This window comes from Branchiostoma lanceolatum, chromosome 6 (genome assembly GCF_035083965.1).
Source record: "Branchiostoma lanceolatum isolate klBraLanc5 chromosome 6, klBraLanc5.hap2, whole genome shotgun sequence".
Taxonomy (NCBI): Eukaryota; Metazoa; Chordata; class Leptocardii; order Amphioxiformes; family Branchiostomatidae; genus Branchiostoma; species Branchiostoma lanceolatum.
In genome coordinates this window covers 13,444,360-13,467,397 of record NC_089727.1, presented here as the reverse complement: position 1 = coordinate 13,467,397, position 23,038 = coordinate 13,444,360, and the positions used below count along the sequence as shown (strand labels likewise).

The 23,038-nt window shown below is 42.1% G+C and overlaps 4 protein-coding genes across 7 annotated transcripts in view; 3 read left to right on the top strand and 1 right to left on the bottom strand.

The window, feature by feature from the left end:
* The first annotated feature begins 1,055 nt into the window (after positions 1–1,055).
* LOC136437398 (sialidase-1-like) lies at positions 1,056–5,808 on the top strand. 2 transcript variants are annotated; one of them, XM_066431998.1, is made up of 8 exons: positions 1,056–1,220; positions 1,817–1,993; positions 2,318–2,392; positions 2,684–2,909; positions 3,133–3,386; positions 4,046–4,225; positions 4,680–4,899; positions 5,371–5,808. In XM_066431998.1, exons 2-8 carry the CDS (start codon positions 1,859–1,861, stop codon positions 5,589–5,591), a joined length of 1,311 nt encoding a protein of 436 aa, XP_066288095.1. In that variant the 5' UTR covers positions 1,056–1,220; positions 1,817–1,858; the 3' UTR covers positions 5,592–5,808. The 2 variants fall into 2 exon arrangements, with proteins under 2 accessions (XP_066288095.1, XP_066288096.1); XM_066431999.1 differs by having other exon boundaries at positions 1,057–1,220; positions 2,318–2,383.
* A 191-nt stretch (positions 5,809–5,999) lies between these two features.
* LOC136437397 (uncharacterized) lies at positions 6,000–14,354 on the top strand. The gene is made up of 3 exons (XM_066431997.1): positions 6,000–8,433; positions 9,679–9,861; positions 12,611–14,354. The coding sequence occupies exons 1-3, from the start codon at positions 8,311–8,313 to the stop codon at positions 13,616–13,618; spliced, it is 1,314 nt and encodes a 437-aa protein (XP_066288094.1). The 5' UTR covers positions 6,000–8,310; the 3' UTR covers positions 13,619–14,354.
* Positions 14,355–16,283: 1,929 nt separating this feature from the next.
* LOC136437424 (uncharacterized) lies at positions 16,284–19,877 on the top strand. The gene is made up of 3 exons (XM_066432034.1): positions 16,284–16,462; positions 17,900–18,031; positions 18,755–19,877. Exons 1-3 carry the CDS (start codon positions 16,415–16,417, stop codon positions 18,887–18,889), a joined length of 315 nt encoding a protein of 104 aa, XP_066288131.1. The 5' UTR covers positions 16,284–16,414; the 3' UTR covers positions 18,890–19,877.
* Positions 19,878–19,945: 68 nt separating this feature from the next.
* The window catches only part of LOC136437416 (anaphase-promoting complex subunit 10-like), a 78,280-nt gene continuing 75,187 nt past the window's right edge, over positions 19,946–23,038 (bottom strand). The window contains exons 1-5 of one of the 3 annotated variants that reach the window (XM_066432024.1): positions 22,735–22,837; positions 22,336–22,436; positions 21,731–21,899; positions 21,147–21,289; positions 19,946–20,487 (exon numbers count right to left, since the gene is read on the bottom strand). In XM_066432024.1, coding sequence (XP_066288121.1) covers positions 20,305–20,487; positions 21,147–21,289; positions 21,731–21,899; positions 22,336–22,392 — 552 coding nt within the window. In that variant the 5' untranslated portion in view covers positions 22,393–22,436; positions 22,735–22,837 and the 3' untranslated portion in view covers positions 19,946–20,304. Of the gene's footprint in view, positions 20,488–21,146; positions 21,290–21,730; positions 21,900–22,335; positions 22,439–22,654; positions 22,838–23,038 lie in introns of those variants that run through there. The other 2 variants (XM_066432022.1, XM_066432023.1) reach the window with 2 other exon arrangements.

Genomic DNA, 23,038 nt, shown 5'->3' with positions numbered 1-23,038 from the left:
AAATATCTTTAATTACCATTTTGAAATGTCGAAAGCAGTAATTTGGTGCGCTAGACCCCTGCTTCAGTAGTTAAAAACTGAACGCCTCCTTCAATGGTTCAAAACTGAACCCCTGCTTCAGAGGTTCAAAACTGAACCCCTAACTCAGCGGTTCAAAACTAAACGCCTGCTTTAGCTAGCTGTTCAAAACTGAACCCCTAGCTCAGTGCTTGTAAACCCCCTGGCTGAGCGGCTAGAAACTGAACCCTGGCTAAGTGGTTCAAAATTGAACCCCTGCTTCAGTGGTTTAAAACTGAACCCCTGTTTCAGTAGTTCGGAACTGAACCCTTACTTTAGTGGTTCAAAACTACTAACCCCTGGCTAATCGGTTAAAAACTGAAACCCTACTTCCGAGCGGCCGTTAAAAACTCTGAACCCCTGCTTCAGCGGTTCAAGGATCTTCAAGTGAACCCCTGCTTCAGTAGTTCAAAACTGAACCCCTACTTCAAAAGTTCAAAACTTAACCCCTGGCTAATCGGTTAAAAACTGAACCCCTACTTCAGCGGCCGTTAAAAACTGAACCCCTGCTTCAGCGGTTCAAGTGAACCCCTGCTTTATTGGTTCAAAACTGAAGCCCTGGCTCAGCGGTTCAAAATTCATGAACCCCTGTTTCAATGGTTCAAAACTGAACCCCTGTTTCAGTGCTTCAAAACTGAACCACTACTTCAGTGGTTCAAAACTAAACCCCTGGCTAATCGGTTAAAAACTCCCCTACTTCATCAGCGATTCAAAACTGAACCCCTGCTTTAGTGGTCCAAAACTGAACCCCTGCTTCAGAACTGAAAAAACTCAAGCAAACTGAGTAAGCTCTTCACGGTTGTGTCATATAGTCTGTAAATTAAGTCTTACGATATTGCTTGGCGAAGGTATGTGTTCGTTGAACTCTTGCTTGACACTGTATTAGCTGCGTTTTGATTCCAGCAGATAAGCAAAATCACTTTCCTGGCGAACAACATGCATCCCGCTTTGATATCAAGTCTTGAAGTTGACTATTACTATTGCGTATATGAATAGAACTTGGGGTGAAGGTGCAGAGTTCAAAGTGCGCGACCTTGCACCAGCCTGACTGCGACTGTAAACATCGACCTACACGTACCCGGAATAAAACACTTCGGCAGTTAAATTACCAGTCATCGAAGGAACAACTGTTCATCTCAACGGGTTTCAATCAGGGAATCAGGGTTGGATGATTGCAAGCTGAATTTGATGACCTTTGTGATTTTTGCCGTCCAACAGCTTCTGTCGGTGGAAGGTGGAGGGGTAGACGCGAACGTAGCTGGTCATGACGGCATGTATCTGAACTGACTGATTGAGGTAATACTAGTGGATAAAGTTAAAATTGAGTTGATGACTATGTAACAAAATGTCGTCTGGCAGTGGCAGCGGTTTGGCGTCTGGCGGGAGCGACACACTTATCGATATGCAATTGCCATAACAGCCAATGTGAACTGCGCATCGAAACACCATGCCGCAATCCTACCTCTATCAGAACCTTTGCATTTAACGACCTGAATGTTTTAGTAAGCCTCAAATGAACATAACATAACGTGAAACGCAAAATAGAATTGCGTGATTTATAAAAGATATTGGCTAGCGGACTGGAAGGTAAAAAATCACTGTAGGAATTGCCTACATCACAACGTAATTAGTTGTTACCGGGTATCAGTATCGAAGACATCACTAACAAGGCGTCCAAATGTGCAGAATAAACGCATGCATGACATCATGCGAAAAAGAGATAGTTAATGGCAATAAATCTATTGTTTTTATTGCACAGTACTAGAAGACCTCAGGACGGATGCAGACGTGTCCATGAGAGATGATCTTCCATGGCTCCCCTAACAAGACTAGACCCTTGTCGATGAGGTTGAGGCTGCTGCTTCTCGCAGGGTTGTTCATCATTGTCCTCCTGGCACGGTGGATTATGAACAAAACACTCTATAATTATCAACTGGTAAATATCACAATATCACTCACATGTCTTCGTTGACAGCTGTTGTTCTTGGAAATGTATGCAATAGCTAGCATTCCATAGCAACACTGAGTTTAACGTATATCTACAGTTCATTTACTCCAATGTACAATTCGAAAACCTGCCGTTTATTGATATGAAAAACAGTAATTTAAAGACCTTTAGAATGAAGTTTCTCAAGACATTGCAAGAGGCAATACATATTTTTCAAGACATGACATGCAGTGACGTGAATGCGCTCGGGGAATTAATTGTACGGATGGTTAGATTCACTAATATCTGCACAACTTGACTTCTCCCATGTAGGATATCAACCCTGTTGCCCAGTTAGCTGAGGACTCTTCGGTGCAAGATTATTCCCGTACTCCACACGTAAGCAAGGTTACGTATTTACTCCGAGTCTTTGCCAACATAGCTTGATACAAAGTTGGCAAAAAAGGAAAGTTGTTGGTTGTTTACGTATCTTGTTTTTGCTTCAATTACCACAGACCCATTGTCATTTGTACACAAATATTTATTGGTTTATTGGTTAGAGCACTTGTCAGTCGGGTAGATTAGCGATAAAATGCATCAAAACCTGAAATAGATAGGGCTTGTCCTCTCATTTGGAAGGTCTTTTGTCATTGAAAGTAGCGCTAATGAGGGGATATGTTTTATTGCTTATGTCTATAGGTCGAAGACGATGGACATCCAATACCACAGGTCGGCGTCTCTCTCGATACGGTACATGACGTCGTACTGTGGACGAGTCCAAGGAGGGGAGACATAAACATATACCGGATACCTGTCCTGACGTACACGCCTGATGGAAACCTGGTAGCCATAGTAGAAGGGAGGAGGAAGTCAGAAGGAGACGTACATCCAAAAATCTTTGCCGTCAGAAGATCTACAGATGGAGGTAATACAAGCTAATTGATTGTTTATTGTTCGTCACTGCTTCATATCATTATAGTATAGGTTTCTTGTGAGATATCAGTTCAGATTCTTAGTCATCAGAGCTTGCAATAAGCTATACGTCTCTGTCATCTACTCATAGGAGTTTGTAGATAATCCGTTGACTAAATCTTCTCATGGGTAGACGCATTTCTTGTGAACAAACTATATCTGTCTGTCCTTAAAAGGTGAAACGTGGTCGCCATCACAGAAGATTGTGGACGACGATTTCAAGATTAGCTCCTACATAGGAACTGTTTTCGTTGATGACACGACTAAAACCATCTTCCTGATGTACGCGTATTGTGAGTTCTGCCCGCTGATATCAATGATGCTGATGAACAGTACTGATGACGGCATCACGTGGGGCAGACCGAGAAATATTACCGACATGATAGGGAAAGATTATGCCGCGTACCCGGGTCCAGGATACGGCATTCAGGTAAGTAATTACGGATCTAGGTTTGCTGCAGTAAAACACCTACAGTATGAGACGTTTGATGCTGGGGAAAAGAACTTTCACAAGACTGTTGGGTAGTACTTTTTCATGAAATCTATTTATTTGAGACGGAATTAGGCTGGTTTCTTTTGTTGAATTTTTCAAGGTCTATGGTGGTACCTAGCCTGCGTAAAGCGCCCCTAGCGGCCGGCACGATGGATGCCGCCCCATAGAAGGGGAGGGGGTCATTGACCTCCGCCAGCAAGAGCTTGTGTAAACACAGGCTATGGTGGTACCGTGCTGATACAAGTCAAAAGTTCCCAAGAAGACCACTCGGTGACTGATATATTTCTGGTTTATGGGGCAGGTGGTCACTATAGACAGGATTCTTAATGCCTGTGTCAATAGGGAAAATTAAACTATATATAAGTGACCATCAAAAGGTGGTCACATTGACCAGATGGTCATTAAGTAGAGGTGGTTATTTGACTTTGTTCAGGTCTGACGTATCTAGCTGACGGGTTTTTATCCGAATGCTTTCTGCATAACTGTGCGATAATTTATTGTATCTGTTGAATAAATAGACGATTTTAAGTTACGTCACGTTGCATATTCTTGAAATACCGTTGGGAAAAGATTAATGCCTTCACGCTACTTTTCAGAAAAAGCATGACCCAGCTAAAGGAAGACTGGTTGTGTGCGGACACGGTTTCTACAATGGGAAAGGCCTGGTGCTGCTGCTGAGTGATGACCACGGCGTGACGTGGAGACATGGAGCCTTCGTACCGAGTGTGCCCTTCACAAACGGCACAACAGGAGACTTCGACCCCGATGAATGCCAGGTAAGCTAACAGAAGGGGATAGAGTACCAATGAATGACTACTAAATGAATTTTGTGCAGAAGTTGTTGACAGTATATGACATGGATAATTGAAAAGAGTATGAGGTAGATCTAATTAATTTTGGTTATTGACGTACGTACGTAAAAAAACGGTCTTTTGATTTGTCAGTGTTTTACATGTTTACTAATGAATGCTTTGAACACTGACAATGTTTTGATATACATGTAATAACACCAACCATCTTAATGTAGTTTCTATCGGCCGAAAGTGCCATCATCAGCATGAGTTGGGACTTTCAATGGAAAAGTTCACTCACATTTTAGCATCGAATACATGGGAATGCGACAGCAATACGTAAATCCACAACATATGCCCTCATGCGTCGAAATCGCTATCATACGAGCAACAGCAGTTTTGCTTTCATGTCTTTCTTTTTTTCTTAATTTCTTTGTAGCCTGTGGAACTACCCGATGGGTCCATATACGTAGTTGCCCGGAATGAAAAGGTATACAAACGCCACTGTAAGATCATCATGCGGAGCTTTGATGGGGGCGAAACGCTGCCACAAAACTACACGTACCTGGACGGAGCGCTCATAGAACCCAGGATCACATCGGGACTATGGTACCGCGATGGAACGATGTTCTACTCAGGACCGAAACACGACACACAACGTGGGTACCCAAACTCTCTATAAGAACAGCTTTATTGTGGGCAAAATATTGCTGATTTACTTACTATCGAGCTTGGTTTTCTGCCCTTTTTTCAGAAACACAATGGACCGGGCGGTCGAAATACAAATAGAAGTAAAGATAAAGATAGAAATAAAAAGAAACAGACATTCAGTTCTAGTGATAGACTAAATGCTACGACATACGCCACAATGATTACATACCAGGCTGACTGTATTTCAAACAATGAATATATATATATATAACTTTTTGTGCAGTTGTGAATGGAAAATCACAATCATCACCTGATAGATTGATTCAATTGTAAATGTGTAAGCAGACTCTAGGTAGAATAGTGTGAAATTTCTAAAATCGAACGCTAATAGAGATCTTAATAAAACAAACAAACAAACAAACAAACAAACAGACAAACAAAGAGATGATATATTGTTTGTCCATATTTGTTGTCCATAGGCCGGTACTTGTACATCAGATGGAGTCACGACTACGGGAAGACTTGGCGCTCAGAGAAACAGATTTGGAGTGACTGGGCAGGATACTCCACGCTCATGATGCTCCCGCAGGATAGAAGTCATCTCTACATCATGTATGAAAGAGGCACTACAGGCCCGGTTGATGAAATCGCTGTTACTAAAATTGAAATAGACACGTGGCAGGGTCGTGAGGCTACCTAATGTGGTGCACTGATGATTATGCTGCTGGCTAACTTCTACAGATTCTTATGGATATGTTTCAAAAACCGCAAAGAAACTATGTAGAGGGCAGTTACGAATGTAGAGAAATAGAGGGCAACTACAGATAAGCAGCATGTACGAAAAAAGTCTGAGCATATACTCCCATAACAAACTACACGACATTCGCCCATTCAAACATAAGCCTGACGCCATTTTTTTTAAATATTATGGGTCCTTGTATCAGAACAAGAGGAAGTAAATAAAAGAATATCAAGAAACATCATTAAGAAAACACTACGTTTCTTTTTTTCCTAGTGGGGGTTTCTCAACATTGAATAATACTTTAGTTTCTTACATTGCATTCTGTGTGTCACTATTTGGTAGCCTACATGTAAAAAACACGCTTTGACCAGGCACGGTATACAAATGTACCGAAATGTCCGTGTTTTTCCTTGTTTACCCGTAAGGAGGAAAACTGTGCCCGTGTTGGTGAATTAATCTGACCCTGAGTGGTTCCGCCTTGTATCCACACGCACGCTCCCATGGCGCAAAGTCCGACCTCCGATCGCGCAGCCTTGGTGACATTGCCCAAACACCGTACAACTTCCCACACACGGTAAAAAAGACACGAATTATAAATGACTAAGAAATTAGGGTTGCGTCGCCGGGTGTTGAAGGCTCGCCATGCTCTCTTTCCTCACAATAGCAGGGAGAAGAAAAGGACATTCCTTCCTCGCAGGGATACAGGCGGGAACACTGTGGTCTTGTTCAAACACGCGGTGCGGCTGAGACGGGATATTTGCGTTTCACCTGTTGGCTTGGCAAATAGGTTCGCGGTAGAGCGGTCTTGGTGACAGCGTCTCAAAAGTTAAGAGTTAGATTTAAACCAAACCAAACCTAATAACTGTTTTGGAAACATGAGGTGTTCCCAAGAAGTATTGGAAAAAATGAGTTATTTACGGATATACAATTGTTTTCAGGTATGTTTGTAGTGACAATACATCCGGGTGATAGTTTATTGTTTTAGGTGCTCCCGTACACGCTAGGGTTCGCCTACACTGTGCGCTGTATGGTGTCATCACGGTAAGGTAAATCGACCCGTGGCTTCTCGGTGATGCCGACGCGGCATGTAGAAAACGAAAGGCTCTGTGTGAATAACAGAACTGTTGACCCATGGTGACCGGCCCTGAGGCAGGTAGACTCGAGTAGAAACTTGTCTGATATTGTCTCAGATCTTCAACAAAGAAAACAAGAGCCGACTGCATGTGTCTCTTTCACGCGAAAGTAGTTTTTTTTACTCCCATTTGGACCTAATCAGCTAGTGATTAAAAGGCACTTGTCGAAATCACACCGTATAAGCAAAGATGAGAATTTACATGCATTGAAAAAACTGTGACAAAAAAAAAAAATCGGCGTACTTGGATTATGTCTGACGTATATGTCGACCCAATTTTGTTATACATGGATTAACCGATCATTTTGATGCTTAAAACAGACGTACGTTTCTGTAACGGTTGTTCAGTATAAACAGCTGTATAACCAGTTAGACTGGCGCAATTGTTACATTTGTATTCTCTACTACAGCTGCGTGGTGATGTTAAGTACAGTCATCAGCCAATCCAGAGGTGTTGTCATCTGAAAAAATTGGTCCTTACTGTGAAAAGAAGGTATTAAGTAGAAACGACTTGTCCTTCCTGTGTGAGCCAAACAACATCTGTTTTCGTCATTTTTTAGATAACTTGGCAACAAACATCTGTGTCAACCTTATGTGGTGGATTTTGTCATTTTATAAAACTAACGTTTCTGTTTTTCTACAAAAGTTTCAGAAAATCGTAGTCCCTTTTTGTAATACTGTTTTCAAAGTTGTGACGTGGCTTCAGTGTTATAGACTTTGTCCGGAAATCCACCTCACATCTTGAGACCATCCCCGCGACAAGTTTTCACCAGTTGTTTGAGAATTTGTCCAGTGGCCGTGCTCTCATTGGTCGCAATGTGACGTGACGACAAATACAGGCAAACACCTGCATGGATCCCGCCTAACAAAGCTCCTGACGACACTCCGGTGGTGTGGACCCAACTACACAAGGCACTAAACGTGTGGGGACTAGTATAGAGGTGAGGGAAGCCATGAGGACTCTTCATTGACTCAAAGCGTATCATGTAGTGCAAGCCTTCATAGCGACACACAAACTGTCCTAGCCTACGTGTCCTACTGGCAACAACCATAGCAACGTTGACCGTGAACGATACTGGGTCTGGACACCGTTTGCCAACCGTCACCGACACTCACACACGGCATGCGGTGTGGGTACGTTACCAGGGTGAGTTAGTCATATATTTAAACGTGACTCTGTGCAATTTACCCAACTGCCTTTGATGTCGGGAATTTTTCAAAGAACCGAAGTAGGAGACCGGCCGGTGGAAATGCCAGGTGGTTAATTCTATACACGACTTCACCAAACGCTGTGGAAAGATTTCTATCTCTCATGACGACGCCAAGACATTTCTGTACACTACAATTGGTCTGTCAAACCTTAACTGGAACCCCCACAAGGAAGTAACTGTACGACTAGCTGCCCTAGCAAACAAGATGCAGTATTGATAATCATCAGACAAACAAACCTATTGCAACAGGTGTGTTCTCTGGATCATTGCGATATTTTGACGCCTGAAAACTCCACGTATTGAGAAGTGCAACCTACTGTGTGTGGAATACAAGATGGGAGACGATAAGAAGAAGGGAGACATTAGTGAGAGGTCCCCGGCGGTGTACTCGGCTAACCAGAAGGAGGACATGTTGTTAGACCGGCGGCTGGCCATGCTCAACAAAATGGAGAAACAGGTGAGAAGTTTAACGAAGTGTTGTACAAGGTGTCACTGTGATATTAGGTAATTAGGTAGTCTGGAACGTCTGCAGATTTGTGTCAGGTTCTCGTTTACAAAAGATTTCAAAGCAATTATCTGTGTCAGAATGACACATATTATACGTGATCAGTTTACCAATATAAACCTTTCAACACAAGGCTCTGGTATAGATAAAATCTTAAAAGAAATACGTCACTGTTGTCAAAACTGTATCTGTCCAGGATTGTGTACCGCAGCAGTCAGCCGTTTATCCTAAAGACCCTGTGTGGGGTTCAATGCAACTCGAGATCTGATTGATTTAAAGTCTAGGCTAACACTCATGATAAAACTAAATACTTTAAGAACCCCTCCCACCAATGTCAATGTGGCGATATGTTATAAACGCAATGCAAAGTTTCCTCTATAAATCTTACATGTTGCGGGATAGTTCAATAGTTGCACAAAGTGCATGATGTGAATGAGTGATACAGAGTATAGAAATGCATTTTATATCCGATCTCTAATTAATCAGCAAATATATCTCGATCTATATGATGCTGTTAGACAAACTAGCGACTACCGGTAACGGTACTGCACCGCTGCAATGCAGGTACTCTGAGATAGCCGACAGTTGTACAGTAATTAACTACTGTTGACCACCGCGGCATGTCTGTTATCGCCGATCACGTCAGATTACACTGTTTGGCGCGGTCCTACGGCCAGGCGGACTTTATCTAGGGGTGGAGGAATGCGTGAAGTGTTTGCCTCTTTCTGTGTGAAGAATTTTAGGGATAAATAACGGAGATAATAATCAAGGTGTCCGTGCAAATTTTTGGAAATTCAAAAGGTACAAAATGTTTGCTTTTTTTAAAAAGCCATTGTCAGTACTTTTTGTGGTGGCGCGCCTCATGTAGCAGTCGCACATGTCGTGCGCAATCGTACGGCAAACTGAGTGCATTCTTGCAATAGTTGCACATGTGTCGTACAAAATTCAGCCGCTTTAGATCCTTGACTCGGCGTCTGGGTCTGTCACAGCCTGCTTGAAAATTCTATTGCGTCAAAATCGTACGACGACCTACGACAAACGTGACCAAAAAAAATAAATTTATCTCTTCATAAAGACGCGATCACATTCTTCGTACCGATGTTTTCTTGTACAATTTTCAAATCAAACTTGAACAGCTAGTGAAAGATTATGCCTTAATTTCTTAAGCTTATACTGGAATGTATTGTTTAATTTCAGGTTGTGACACGTATAACTGCGGAACAGAGAGTTGTTCTCAACAGGTTCCGCATCCGTCTGAAGCGGTCCGAACTGCAGTACGCCCGGCTGAAAGGAGACAAGGAGACCGAGAAGAAACTTCGGGCCAAGTCGGGCTACCAGTTCAACACGACTCTTACGGAAGAGGACGACATGTTGCAAAAGGTCAATAACCTCTTGTTGTTTTTCGAGTACTTTATCGTTAAACATTAAAGAAACCAACGTCAGGTAGTCAACATTCTGGTATTTAGACGATTTGATTTACGTCTTTTTAATGGCAAAAGTGTCAAATGTGTCAAATGTGACAACAGAAGAGTGGCAAATTATTTGCCATGAGGTAAAGTATTTGGGGGGGGGGAGCGAAAATGAAAAGTAACATTCGCCAACATATGACACATCAGAAAGTAGCAATGTCAAAAGATGATTTCAAATAAACAACTTAACAAATGAACTATAAACTTGAGCTTTTAGGTGCAGTTTTAAAAAAGTAAGCAGAAATGGAGGTGCCAAATCACTCAAGCCATCCTTACATCTTACATGGAATCCTTGAAGATTATCGTTAAGAGAAGATAGCTGTCCATATGTTTTCGGCTATAGCATATTAACGATAGCAGGCCAATTGCAAGTTTAGAGTTTGTTTTTATGGAAAACGTTTTTGAGTCTTCCATCTCCAAGACATCTTACTGGATACAACTTCCTTAAAGCACTTCCTCCGAACGAAATTCTTGAATTCTGGACCGACGCTTGCCTAAATACACTTTGTGTTATAAATAGTGAACAGTGGGACAGGTCGGGCGGGAAAGTGTGTTTTGTTTACTTGAGTAGGTGTCGTATTTTTCCACATGCTCAAACAACCCAGAAAGTCGGGCAAGGGTCATGTCTGAAGCACCACTTCTGGTGCATTAGTAACTCGGAAGGCCTCTGGAGGACCGAGTGACAAACTGTAATATCGGATACGCAACAAATGAAGAACAGGTGTAAGAGGAAGCTGCAAGCATGTGTGCATTTGCTAAAAGGTGTACTTCTACTAGTACTACATGTACTACATGTACTACATGTACTACAATACCATGCCAGAGAGCAGAGTCAACTAGGAATTTGTGAACTCCATGCAAATAGCTTACATTTTGTCTACTTTCCTTCAACTTTAGGAGATCAGCAGATCTTTAGCAAGTGCAATGGAAAATTAAGTGACGATGATCATATTGCTAAAAAAAGGCAGAACAAAACTTTCTATCCATAATCATAGGCTTATTCATGACTGCTAATCATGTATTTTGTAAATACCCTATATCTTGGCTCAAAAGCAAATAGTCCCTTCTAGTTTCTTGTTGCTGGTATACAAAGCATCCTAGACTACAGTCTTGAAAAAATCAACGGAATGTAGTCTACAAGGCAAATTTGTTCTGTTACTCCCTTTTCCAACGAGTCTTTAGGCAGGTGAGCTGTCTAGAGTGAACAATAACACCTCAGCTCTAGTTGACATGGCGCCTTGTTCCCCCCCGACAAACCGTAACCGTCTCGATGTTTGACCAAACTGCCCTGCTCAAAACGCTATTCACTTCAAATGGAGGCTTTTCGCCAAAAATACACCCAATTAAAACCACACCGATGGTATGCCCTTTAGAAAGAAGAGAGGTAACTTCCTGACCATTGTTGGAGACTTCCCAAAAGTAGCACATGTCGCTCGAAGTGGCCTGTATTTGCCGTTTGGCTTAGAAGAACTCGAGTGGTAAAACAACTTTTCTCACGGTCAATAGGTAGGTCACCGCAGACGCCGTACTAAATATTGATATTATACGTTTCAGACTAGCGGCTGGAGTTTCGGGTATGCTATTTGAGCCTATTTATCTACTCCTTCCCAAAAAGTCACGGACTTTTAAATTTCAGTTCAGATATTGTTGAAGTTGGTCCAAGTTTTAAGTTGGAATATCCCAAATACTTTTTGGTACTCTCCAGTCGGCCTTTCCCTCTTAGGCCCGCATCTTTGCTCTGAGTACAGTCGAAAATCTTTGCTATTTGCCTAGTTCTTCATCCACACAACCAGTGGAACGTGTTTCTGCAAGACCTAAAAAAGGGCATCAAGAACCCCATTAGCGAGGAATCTGCCTGTTAAATCCCGTAATCCGTTGTTAATTGTGACCACTTGTATTCTTGAGTCAAAACATGCGAAAGTTGTCGGGAGTAGGTCGATGACTGCACGGGCCATTGGTCCCTAATGACGCCAATTGTGAGGACTGTTTCTTAGTGGATAAGACGCCTGTCTAATCCGGGATCTTACCGATGCTGAGGAGTTAGCGTCTTTGGTTGTTTTTCTTCCAGATTTGAGCAATTGTTGGTGGAGGGACGGAAATAGAACGGGTTTAATGACGAAGTCGTGAAAAAGATATCAGTCGAAATATGTATTTCCAAACTTTCACCTTTCGCCTCTTAATGGAACTACGGATTGGCAAAGCATTTTGGTGCAACAATATCTATAAATTTAGCATTTTTGTATATGATGTATAGCATGTAATACTTTTTGTATTACTAACTTCTGAAATCATAGGATGTCTTTACTTGCTATACCTATTGTTATGTACATGTACTTTGTTTTAGAGCCTGTTCTGCCCTTTGGGCTTTCAATAGAACTGTCCTGGTACTCTTAATTGATTTACTTGTTAACCCAAAGCGCCTATATTTAGCTGAACAAATTTACGGGTTAGGTTTGTCAGCTAACTAAAGAAGCAAAGAGATAATACAGGGGGTCCGGAAAATATTGACTGTTACGGACTGAGTGTAAACAGATGTTAGTCTGTTGCTAGCAATTGGTTGTTGTCAACTTTTGGTCGGTAATGCGGCGTTTGAAACATCAGAAAAACGAGGGTTTCCAGGAGATATCACGATTCACGAACATTTTTCTCTCAAACCTCAGGTCACAAGTCGTAGAATTAACAGCGCCCCGCCAAAGATGCGCAGCAAGTCGGCACCACGTCTGTCGTTCGCCGAAACGCCCTCTCCCGACCTTCCAGTGAAAGTCATCCATGGACGCATGTCGGTTCCGAACATGAGAACACAGCCGAGTCCCCCGCCAGCCTTGGGACGAAGTCGAAGGCTTAGTGTCGAGGACGTCAACGAAAACTTGGCGCGGCAAACGAAAATTCGCCCGGCGACATCGTTTGAGCTCCGGTCTAGGACGTCGTCAATGTCGACGGAGAATGCCGACGCTAGCCGACCGCCGCGCCCGAAGACGTCCTTAGATTATGCATCCAGCGTTGCATCTGATGTGACGTCACGAGGAGGTGACGACACCAAGAAAGCGTTCCAGAAGAAACGTCGCCACCGCAGTGAGAGCTCCGAGGAAAAAGATGGTGAAGTACACGAAGATTTCGACGGGAACATACTAGAAACGGTTAGGATTGAGAATAACTCTGAAAAAGAACTAAGCGGTGCTCTACTGAAAGAGAGGAGGAGTAGCAGACTTACACATACTGAGCAAGCACGTAAAGGGAAAGCGCAGAGCATGTTGAGCATGCTCGCTCCAGAGGAAGAGAGCAGGCCCTCTCTGCTTGCACTTCATCTAAGGATCGCCGAGAGCGCTAACTTCCCAGTCAGGGTGCAGAACTTCGTGAAGACTGTCGTACCGTTCACCGAGGATCGCGACGACGCGGAGATGGTGGATTACTACACGCTGAGGGCTCAGGAGGCGGCGAAGGTCGGGAGGAGTAAAAACATCTTTATCCCCCGCGATAAGAGACCTGGCACCCCCGTCAAACAGCACCACTGGTTCCCCACCAAGGAGACAAAATCACGGTCTCTCACCCTACCCGGACTGGACTACGAGTTTGAAAAAGACGCAGAGTTAGACATTGATATCATGAAGGTAGCGTGGGCACACGAGAGGAATAAGTACGACAATAGACGAGGCAGCTGTACGGAATAACCGACACCTGCTAATGACATGTGTTAACAGTGTGCAATAGTTAGAAATGTCTACAAATTCCGTTGGGAAAAAAATCTAGTATTTCAATTGTGCTACCAGGTCAAGGGGCAGTGCAAGTCTTGTACTGTGTACGTTATTTGAAATATCGTTTTGTACAGAAAAAAATGTTTGCCGTGATTGCTTCATAGACTTGTTCTGTTAGAAACAGATGATCTGCCCAGACACTGTGCTGAAATTCTTCCCCACTTCCATTTGGTATCCATTCAGTTGTCTGCGACGGTACCGTCAAAACACAGAAAAGCTATCCATTCCTACAAAAATCTTCGACAATATCATTATACTGCTTGTCTTAGTTTGCGCTCTAAAACTGTTTCTGATCCAGCAGTATTTCATCCTGTTTGTATCTGTGTTACTGTATATGCCTGCGTTGTGTTTTTTTTCTGTGCCATTGAGCTTTGTATTTGCCAAATGTCTTGCTCTCAAATGTGCAAAATTGTATCTAATATGAATTAAATTGTATCATTTTTCGCTCATTTATCCGTCATTGAGAGTACACATCACATATGATATAGGTTTTTGGGCGACATTATAATGTATGCTTACATTTTTTCCCTATAGATCTCTAGGTTTCAAACGTTCCGAAAAAAAACCCCCAAACATTCTGGAAAATGTCTTTGAAAGACAGCATGGTGTTACGACAAAGGATGATCTCGTCTTATTAAATGCCTGAGTGCAATTTGCCGATGTGTGAGGATTCTCTTTTAAATCTCATCTATACCATAAACAACTCTGATGAACAGACATTCTTGACCAAGAATAGTGGTAAATGAAGATGACAGAATACAAAGATAAAGAATCTGTTGTATGGGCAATCACTTTTATGTCCTAGAGCTCGTTCCCAGTGCTATCAGTGCAAGCCAATGAGGTGTGGACTACGTTTCTGATCCTGCTCAGACGTTCCCGCTCTTGCTGCATCCCAGCGACAATTTCCCTCATGTCAGAATTACGTTTCTTCATGGTAGTGGCCATTTCCATCACCTTGACTAGGGTGCCTCTGCTGTCCTTCCGTTGCACCTCACGTCCGCTAGGGGTCCCCATTGCTTCCTCGATTAACCATCTCTCGTGTATTCGGCGACGGGTGCCTTTGAACAAGAACCCAGTAGCAACATCACTAATGGCCGGAACAGAAATGGGGTGACGGAGAGACTCCTTCAGAGAACGCACCTGACGGCTGTACCGACACATCTTCTGTATCGTCTGTCTCACCAACATGTTGTAGTGTCCAGAAATTTCGCACAGCGAGTCAACATGTGATTTGAGGTCTGAAAATTGCTCCGACATCTTCTGAATTTCGGTCTTCTCGCAGTCGATATTGTTCAGTCTGTGGTTGACTTCTTGCTCTATTTTCAAGCACATGTCTTTTAGGTTGTTTTGTAGCCGCTTTTCAAAGTCCAGATGTTCATTGCGAAGTGCCTTTGTCACAGCGACAGACACCGTATGTTTCAACGCTTCTTTTGCCCACTGTTTCAATGCTATTTCTCTCTCGGCATAGAATTGTTGCATCTTCTTTTGTTCCTCCTTCACTATTGTGGTTTCCTCTTCAACCTTTTGTGTCATCTCCTCCAAATCTTTCATCTCCATGTGAAGACGTTTGTATCTTTTCTTTCCCTTTCTTACCGCACATACCTCCCTAGTTTCTTTCAGCTGGGTCATAAGTCTAGCCTCCATATCCCTTTGCGCACGTTTGAAATAACGAACTACTGGCACCGTTACCAGAACAACGCTGGACGCCACCATGCCGACTGTCAAGCCCCACACAGCGGCTACGGAAGGTTCTGCATGTGGGAACTGGGTGGATCCTGCTGCGGTAACCATGGCAACGTAGAGGGAGACGCAAATCAGACTAGTGACGTCCATCTTTGACCTTGCGAATCTGCTGATGGCCGCGCTGTCACCAACTAGATTCTGTTTCACTCAAACAAAAATAGTTCTCTGTCGCGCAGTAGAACGTTAACGTTACAACGTCGATCGCGTTCTGGAACACTTCATATGATGAAACCCAACCTGCTCATGGCTCTCGAAGTTATCTTATTTATTTGGACCAATCAATGGGGTTTTAAAAAAACAACCAATTGTTTTGATAATGAGCCTTTGGGCCTTACAGCTGGATGTAACGTTAAATGTAACGTTAGACATGTGAAGTCATCTGTAGTGTAATATAAATATTCCTTTTCCAGCGTCATAAAATACCAAATTTTCGGCTCGGCTGTTATCATTGAGCGTCATGTCTTGGCAGACTAACAGATAAATATACCCCGCAAAACCTTGTCGCAATATTGACTAGGCAAAAATGATAAACGTAACGTTACCTAGCGATCGATGACCACGTCAACGTGCGATTCCTCTGGTGACGGATTCCCGCCTTTTTTCAGTTCAAGAGCGCATAACAACTTACAAATTATTTCGTTTTCAAATGTATTTGTTCAAATACACAGCTTGATATAGTTTGTATTCTAAAAATTATCACGAGCTCAGTAATAATTTTTAAATCTATGAGTGATACACATAAAAGGTCAGAAACGAAATTTTGCACACACAAAAATTGATTTTGATTTGTTTGCGGTGTAAATTCCCGATGGGCTTTGGGGGCCCTAGTAATCGGAAATGACGTAGTTTAACGTCCGGTCGAATTGTTTGTGGAAAGTTGAAGTAGGCGGAGCAACTCGTCACAACTGTTACCAGTCGGAGTTTGCTGTTTCTTACACCATTTTCCGCCTCATAGATAACCGTTATAACATGTCGTCGGACGCAGGACAAGATAGAGCCGGTACTGGTGCTGCACAGGTAACATTTTGTATTTGTTTGTGGGAAATAAGTTCAAGAATTCGGCGGATTCGTTCAGCATGGCCTGACATGGCGTGGCGCGAAGTTTCACACATGTTAATGAGTTTGTGATCAGTGGTGTGATATGGCGAGGATTTTCTTAACCAAGTACGTTAGTACGCAAAATCGTGATGGAATGTCTAGTATATGGACGATCTGGCGACCTTGGTGCAGCAAAAGTCTGGGTCTTTTCCTTGCCGTATCAGATTTGATCAGCCACGCTGTGCCACAGATGGGACATGTGAAGATCTCCAGTGGTTTGATTACAAACGCCTGGTCTGTATTTTCTCTTACCCAGAAGCAAAACAAGGGCTGCTAAACACTCCAGAGGAAATTATGTACGTTTCACTTCTGTAAAGGTTTGTAACTGCATCTTCAGAGAAACTGATATGGGGAGAAATAATTTTCAGCCTTGAAAGTTGAACTTCAGTGTGTTTTTGTTGCTGTTTGCTTCTTTCCATATCATAGTGTTGAGTATTAAATGTTGTGAATTATTCATCTAGAAAGACAAAAGAACATTGTCCTTCTCAATCAGTCAAAAGGGAACACTTCAAATTTATTACAAAGGCAGTAACCAAGACCAGTCACTATAGTGTTACTCTTCACTGTTCCATGGAACTAGAAAACACTGTTTGAAGATATGCCTTCTAGTAATGTTACATTGTGGAACGATACATATGCTTGTCTATACCAGTATATCTCTGTAAAACAGTCAAAGTCAATCTGACTCCCTCCTTATCCATCCTTTGACCCATCCAGTCCTATGGACAAAATTAGCAGCACTTACATGTAGGAAATGGCAACACTGTTTATAGTACAGAGCAAAAACTTTGTTAATACACAAATGTTTGCACATCAAATCTTCGACTGTCCAAGAGTCTTCCTCAGAAAGCTGAAATGCTATTGTGTTTATTGGAAACACCAAGGAGGTTATATAAAACCTCCTTAGAAACACATACGCACATAAACACAGTACAAAAGAAATCAAGCAACTGGATTCAGATAAACTTTCATTTACTAACTGGACATTAGCTTAAAATGCGGATCTCATAGGCAATAAACTGCCTCTTATCTGAACACTATCATATGATATATGACATGATATGATAGCATGATTGGCATCCGCTATCTTTTCTTTCATCAGTGAAAGACAGTGGATGCTACCTGAAAGGTCTGGCTCTTTAGAGATTTTATCCAGTTGCTAGATTTACTTTGTACATGTATTATAGAATATTCTACCTGTATGTCTAACCTTCATCAATGTACCAAAAACAATACTTCATGCCCTTGAACTGAAGTAAAAAGGGACAGGTTAAAAGGCAGGGATGGGGTCTGATCAACTGTTCAACTTCTACACTGAATGCTTCACCAAATAAAACAATACACCTTTTCTCTCAGCCCACCCAGGTGAGAGGGTACATCATCACTTACCCTGCCAAGATGAGGGTCACACATTGCATCTGTAACCGCGAGCCCACCACCGTCCTATGTAAGATGTGCGGCAAACTGTTTGAGGGTCGTGCACAGCAGGTATGTTACATACTCACTGTCACTGAACCTCATGAAACTGTCTGATTTGTAGTGGTCCCATGATATGGACAAGGTTATTTGAAAATATTTCATTTAAAAACATTAATTAAAGCACCATCAAGCTTTCGACCACGGAAGTGGTGCATTCCTCTGATCCTTCTCAAGTTTAAATGACCCGAATATGTCAAGTGACCTGAACGGAAATGTGACATCAGCAACAGGTCAGATGTTGTTACTGACTGCTGAGCACCCTTGACCCGTTGCTGACATCACACTCCCTTCAGGTCATGTGACATAGGCTTTGGGTCATGTCCACTTGGGAAGGATCAGAGGACTGATGGAAAGCTGGTTGATTATAGTTGCAGTTTGTGTACAGAAATAGCATATACATCATCTTTACAATAAGAAAATGCTGCCATAGTTTGCTTTTTCTTGTATTGCACTATAATACCGGTAAGCATTTACACTCAGGGTAGTGTCTACATTGATCATGTAAGTCAAAGGTTTCTGGGGTGTAATTTTTGAAGTAGATTGTGGCTTGTTCCACTTGAACACTTGGGAATTTAATAAGTTGAATTAAATGATTAGTTGTAAGGGACGTGTAGTGTGTTAATAAGTTTGTGCGAACCTTTGCTTACCCCTGAAAAGCTCAAATCAGCTTACAGGCCACTTGTCATGTAAGAATGTGTTTTGAATTCTTTCTCCCCCCCCCCACACACACAGATGGAATGTCCCATCCACCCCAACATCATCCACCTGATGGACCACGCCCTGTGCCCTGCCTGCCACAGGAACAAGCTGCAGGAGGCCATGAAACAGAAGTCTCCCAGCAGTCGCAGAGGCAGTGTTACCTCGTAAACTATAGTCTGTAACACGTACAGTAGTACTGTGATGTGTAGTGTTCAGATATTAGACCAGTTCTGTTGTATGGTGTTCTATCACTATACAAGTGTATATATTTCATGCTGGTGTCTTCAACATATGCACTTTTTCTTTACCTTTATGAGTTTGACTTCATTGTATTATTTTCTTTAAGTCAAACTTTGTACTTAAACATTTGCATTCTGTCATGTGAACTGTAAATACATAGTAAACTTCATGTTTAGCTTCAGAAGATTGTTGTCAGATATACATGCAGCTTGTATTAACATTATTTATCAGATTGAGGACAATCAGAAGACGTCCTGTATGTCATGAGCAGTCATCAAAACTGGTCTATTTTTCAAAGTTTTGAATGGACTTCTTTTAGGTCCAGTAGATTATGATAGCAACATCGTTACTTACGGTTAGTTGTTGTCATAGAAAGTCATGCCCAAAACAACACTAAAGTAAAAATGATTTCAATGTCAAGCTTTTTACCGTCATTGTGTGTGCATCAATAGTATAGAGTTAACATCCTTCCCACAGATTTCAGAGTAAAGGGGCAGTGCCAATCTCTGTTTCATATAGCCCTTGGGCCACACAGGCCACTACAGTAGGGGGTAGTCCACTGGTGTGTGTGCAACTCCCATACTCTTTCTCATGAGTGCCAAGTGCTAAGCAGAGAATGCAGTATGTACCATGTGTGAAGTCTCTACCCTGTAGACCATTGCACCAGTGTACATCAATGTAACGTGGTGATTTAATGATCTCTCTTCAGAATACAGTGTAGTTTCCAGAAGAGTAGGCAGGCTACTGACTGGTTGGTTGAACATATGGGTTTCCCAACTATCAACGTTCTTTGTCAGATCATACATTTTGCTCTTAATCAAAAATGCACACTCTCATAATTGCAAAACTCTGTGAGCTATTATGGTATTCATTTTAATGGTTGCACTTTTTTTCTCAAGTAAAGTTTCTATGTTGAGCTTGAAGGTTCCTGTCATTATGTTTAAGTGTTTCAAAACAACAGAAATGTATCAAAAGGGGCAATCGCTTGATACTAACCACTTTATTTTTCTACCAACAAGTTAATATTAATAAAAATGCCCCTTCAAAGATTTGCACAGTAGTCCTTTGTGTTCAAGACAGTCTCATGTCAGAAAAGAGCACCATAGATGCACTCATATGGTAAAATTCATTCCTGGATATGAAGATGATTATGGTAATATTTAGCCAATATTTTTCCCTGTACACGTATATACATGTATACACTTCTCAACAGATGGTATACTATAGTATACAGTATGTCGTTATGCATATACTTTTAGCTCACTATTGATAGAAAGTTCATTTCTGCTTTGTTGATTTGGGAACACAGCAAAGCCTTAGTGATAACCATAGTGTTACACATGCTATCTAATACAGCTGTGCATTTTACAGTCTAAGGAACTGAATTTTGGAAACTTGGACATGGGTCCATCTTCTACTGGTGCGTGGATCTTGATCTGTCGCATGTGGGTGTCTCGTCCGTTCTGATGGTTGGAGAGAACAGCGATCTGGATCATAAACGTCCTCTGAGGTTGCAGACTCTTGTCCTGTAAAAGGTGACATAAGCAGTCATCCTCAATACACTTATTCTATTGACTGATCAGGGATCTCCCCAGAAATATAGAGCAGGATGGGGGGGGAGGGTGCCAAGCATGTAAGATGCATGTCGTGAGTGGGAGGTCTGTTGCATTTTGCCTTTTTTTTTCCAGACACAAATGGACGTCATTTCCTGCAACTTCAGCTTTGCATCTTGTCTACATGTAATCTTGAGTTTTGAGCAAAATTACTGGGTAAATATTTGAAGAAACATCCTAACTTTGAAAACCAACAGGATGGAGCTGGGATTAGAACAGGATGGAGGAGCACCACTGTTCCATTCTTTTAGGATATCCCTGATAATACAAGTACATTGTAGTTCAATACTGTTCATGTATACTTCCAAGCATACCAGTATCAACAAGAGATTTGGGTTCTCAAATGTACAGAGGTTTAACATGATAGTGAGAGGATGTCTGTATCCTAAAATGCCAGAAATATTATGCCTCATTCAACATTAATGTAGTTTAGACAGCCAGGCTGTAATCTAATAAGATGCACAATACAAAAGTCACACAAGTCAAGTCAAGCAACTGTATACTAGTAGATTACGCCTCTTTGGTCTCAGATCCCCATTGCCCAACGGTCTGTAGGTGGACCGTCCCATCACCTGTACGGGGATGATGACCCAGCCTGTGGGCTCGCTCAGTTCCACCTGTTCCACCTCCTGAAGGTCGTGGAAGTGTGTGCCGGTACGGATGGAGATTCTGTTGGGCGTGTAACTCTCGTCAGACTTGTAGTCCGCATACAGACCTGTTGCAAACAAACAAAACATCATGTAAGGGCAAATAGGCAGGCTGACGCACAGAAGATGTTTTGCCACAAAATTCCAACATTTTATTTGTTCCACACAAATGGTAAACCACCTTTAGGCATAACAGTAACAGTTTTGTACAGTAGGACAAATGTGTATGCACCCATACAGATGTGATCAAGGTGTACTTGCCTCAAACACAGGACCTTCAGCTTTACATCTCATCTGAGAAGACGTTCCATCTCCCAAACCAAAGCTGGGTACATGTACTAATTTACACCTGAGTTGAGTGAGGAAATAGGTTTAACGTGCATTTCCCAAGGGCACAACATTGAGGCCTGCTATGGATTTGAACCCTGAGCCTTTAGATTCTAAGCCAACAACCACAATCACAAGACCACCTTGAGCATTTCTGTACCTTCAGGTGAGTGTATACTTACATAGACTCTTCACAGCAGTTTTCTTCCTGAACTGAATGTTGACCAGGTGTGGTTGTGGACCATCTGACTGCCAGTAAGTGTCCAGTGACCCATCTCTCAACTGGTCAACTCCAAAACCTGGCTTACACGACGATACTGACCACACCGCCAGGTCCCCTATTTCTCTGACCTAAAATATGGAAAATATTGAATACATTGTAGTGTACATTTATTTCGAATGGGCTCGAAATACAGGACGCATACTCTGGTGCACCCAAAATTGCACCTGTGCACCCAATCTTTGACAGTGGGTGCACAGGTGTACATAGGGTTACATACATAAAGGTACACTAGTTGTGGCACATATTTGTGACGTTCAAGTGTCAGAAAAAAAACCTTTGTTGAATTACTGTTAAATTTTGAAGTTAGCTAATGTTACATTAAATCAGATTTTCTACCAAGATGTTTAAAAAAATGACAAAATATGTGTGTCCACAACACATCACATCTGTTCTGCTTTCTTGATTCAGTCCAATTAACATCAATCATCATATAACGTTAGTGCTAAATATTGCATGATTGTTACGTAAATAAATAACGTTACTAGTTAATTCATTTTAACCAACCTTGCCCATCCTTTCCAGTTTGGTCGGGTCTTGAGACGTGTCTGTCTTCGTCGCCATGGCTGTTTTGAAGGCTGGTTCTGTGCTTACGTGTCTCGTGAAGGCTGTACACCAAGGCCGTCATGGGAAGGAAACATTTTTTTTCATTATGCTGTAGATTAATTTACAAGCTGGTTTTGGGATGATTTTACAAGCAGTTTTGTGTCGTAAAAAATTAACGTTACATGACAGACTACATCTAGCTCAAAACACAGACGTTACAACAAGTGCATTAAGAAACAGCAACAGTTTGTAGATAATGATACCAATTCAAACTACTCACGTAATAAAGCCTCAAACATTCGTAATTTACCAGCAAAAACAAAATTACGTGAGGACGGACAAAATTAGTCGCCCTCCCACCTTTAAAATGGCCGCCTTCCAAATCTCGCGGGGAAGTCTCGTCTCGTAAGTTATCGCTCTTCGCGGTGCCCTCGTAAACTTCAAGCAGATGTCGCGCTGGTTATATTTCACGCCATACCACAGGTAACTAACGGAGTGATATACGTACATGTTTTTCCTGAAGTTTTTTCTTCTTCTTCCTCTCCTCCCCCTTACTCTTCTCCTCCTGCCATTTCATGAAAATTTGGACGTTAGTAACGTTTTATTTCATCGTTGATAAAATTGGTTGATAAAATTGCGCCTTCCGAGAGTTCCTAGGGTGCCC

What these genes read in the sequence shown, in the direction of transcription:
- LOC136437398 (XM_066431998.1), top strand. Translation starts at nt 1,859, where the DNA reads ATGATCTTCCATGGCTCCCCTAACAAGACTAGACCCTTGTCGATGAGG. An exon ending in CACTCTATAATTATCAACTG is followed by an intron (nt 1,994 to 2,317) that starts GTAAATATCACA and finishes TCTCCCATGTAG; the next exon opens with GATATCAACCCTGTTGCCCA. An exon ending in ACCGAAACACGACACACAAC is followed by an intron (nt 4,900 to 5,370) that starts GTGGGTACCCAA and finishes TGTTGTCCATAG; the next exon opens with GCCGGTACTTGTACATCAGA.
- LOC136437397 (XM_066431997.1), top strand. Translation starts at nt 8,311, where the DNA reads ATGGGAGACGATAAGAAGAAGGGAGACATTAGTGAGAGGTCCCCGGCG. An exon ending in TCAACAAAATGGAGAAACAG is followed by an intron (nt 8,434 to 9,678) that starts GTGAGAAGTTTA and finishes GTTTAATTTCAG; the next exon opens with GTTGTGACACGTATAACTGC. An exon ending in AGGACGACATGTTGCAAAAG is followed by an intron (nt 9,862 to 12,610) that starts GTCAATAACCTC and finishes CTCAAACCTCAG; the next exon opens with GTCACAAGTCGTAGAATTAA.
- LOC136437424 (XM_066432034.1), top strand. Translation starts at nt 16,415, where the DNA reads ATGTCGTCGGACGCAGGACAAGATAGAGCCGGTACTGGTGCTGCACAG. An exon ending in CCGGTACTGGTGCTGCACAG is followed by an intron (nt 16,463 to 17,899) that starts GTAACATTTTGT and finishes CTTTTCTCTCAG; the next exon opens with CCCACCCAGGTGAGAGGGTA. An exon ending in TTGAGGGTCGTGCACAGCAG is followed by an intron (nt 18,032 to 18,754) that starts GTATGTTACATA and finishes CCACACACACAG; the next exon opens with ATGGAATGTCCCATCCACCC.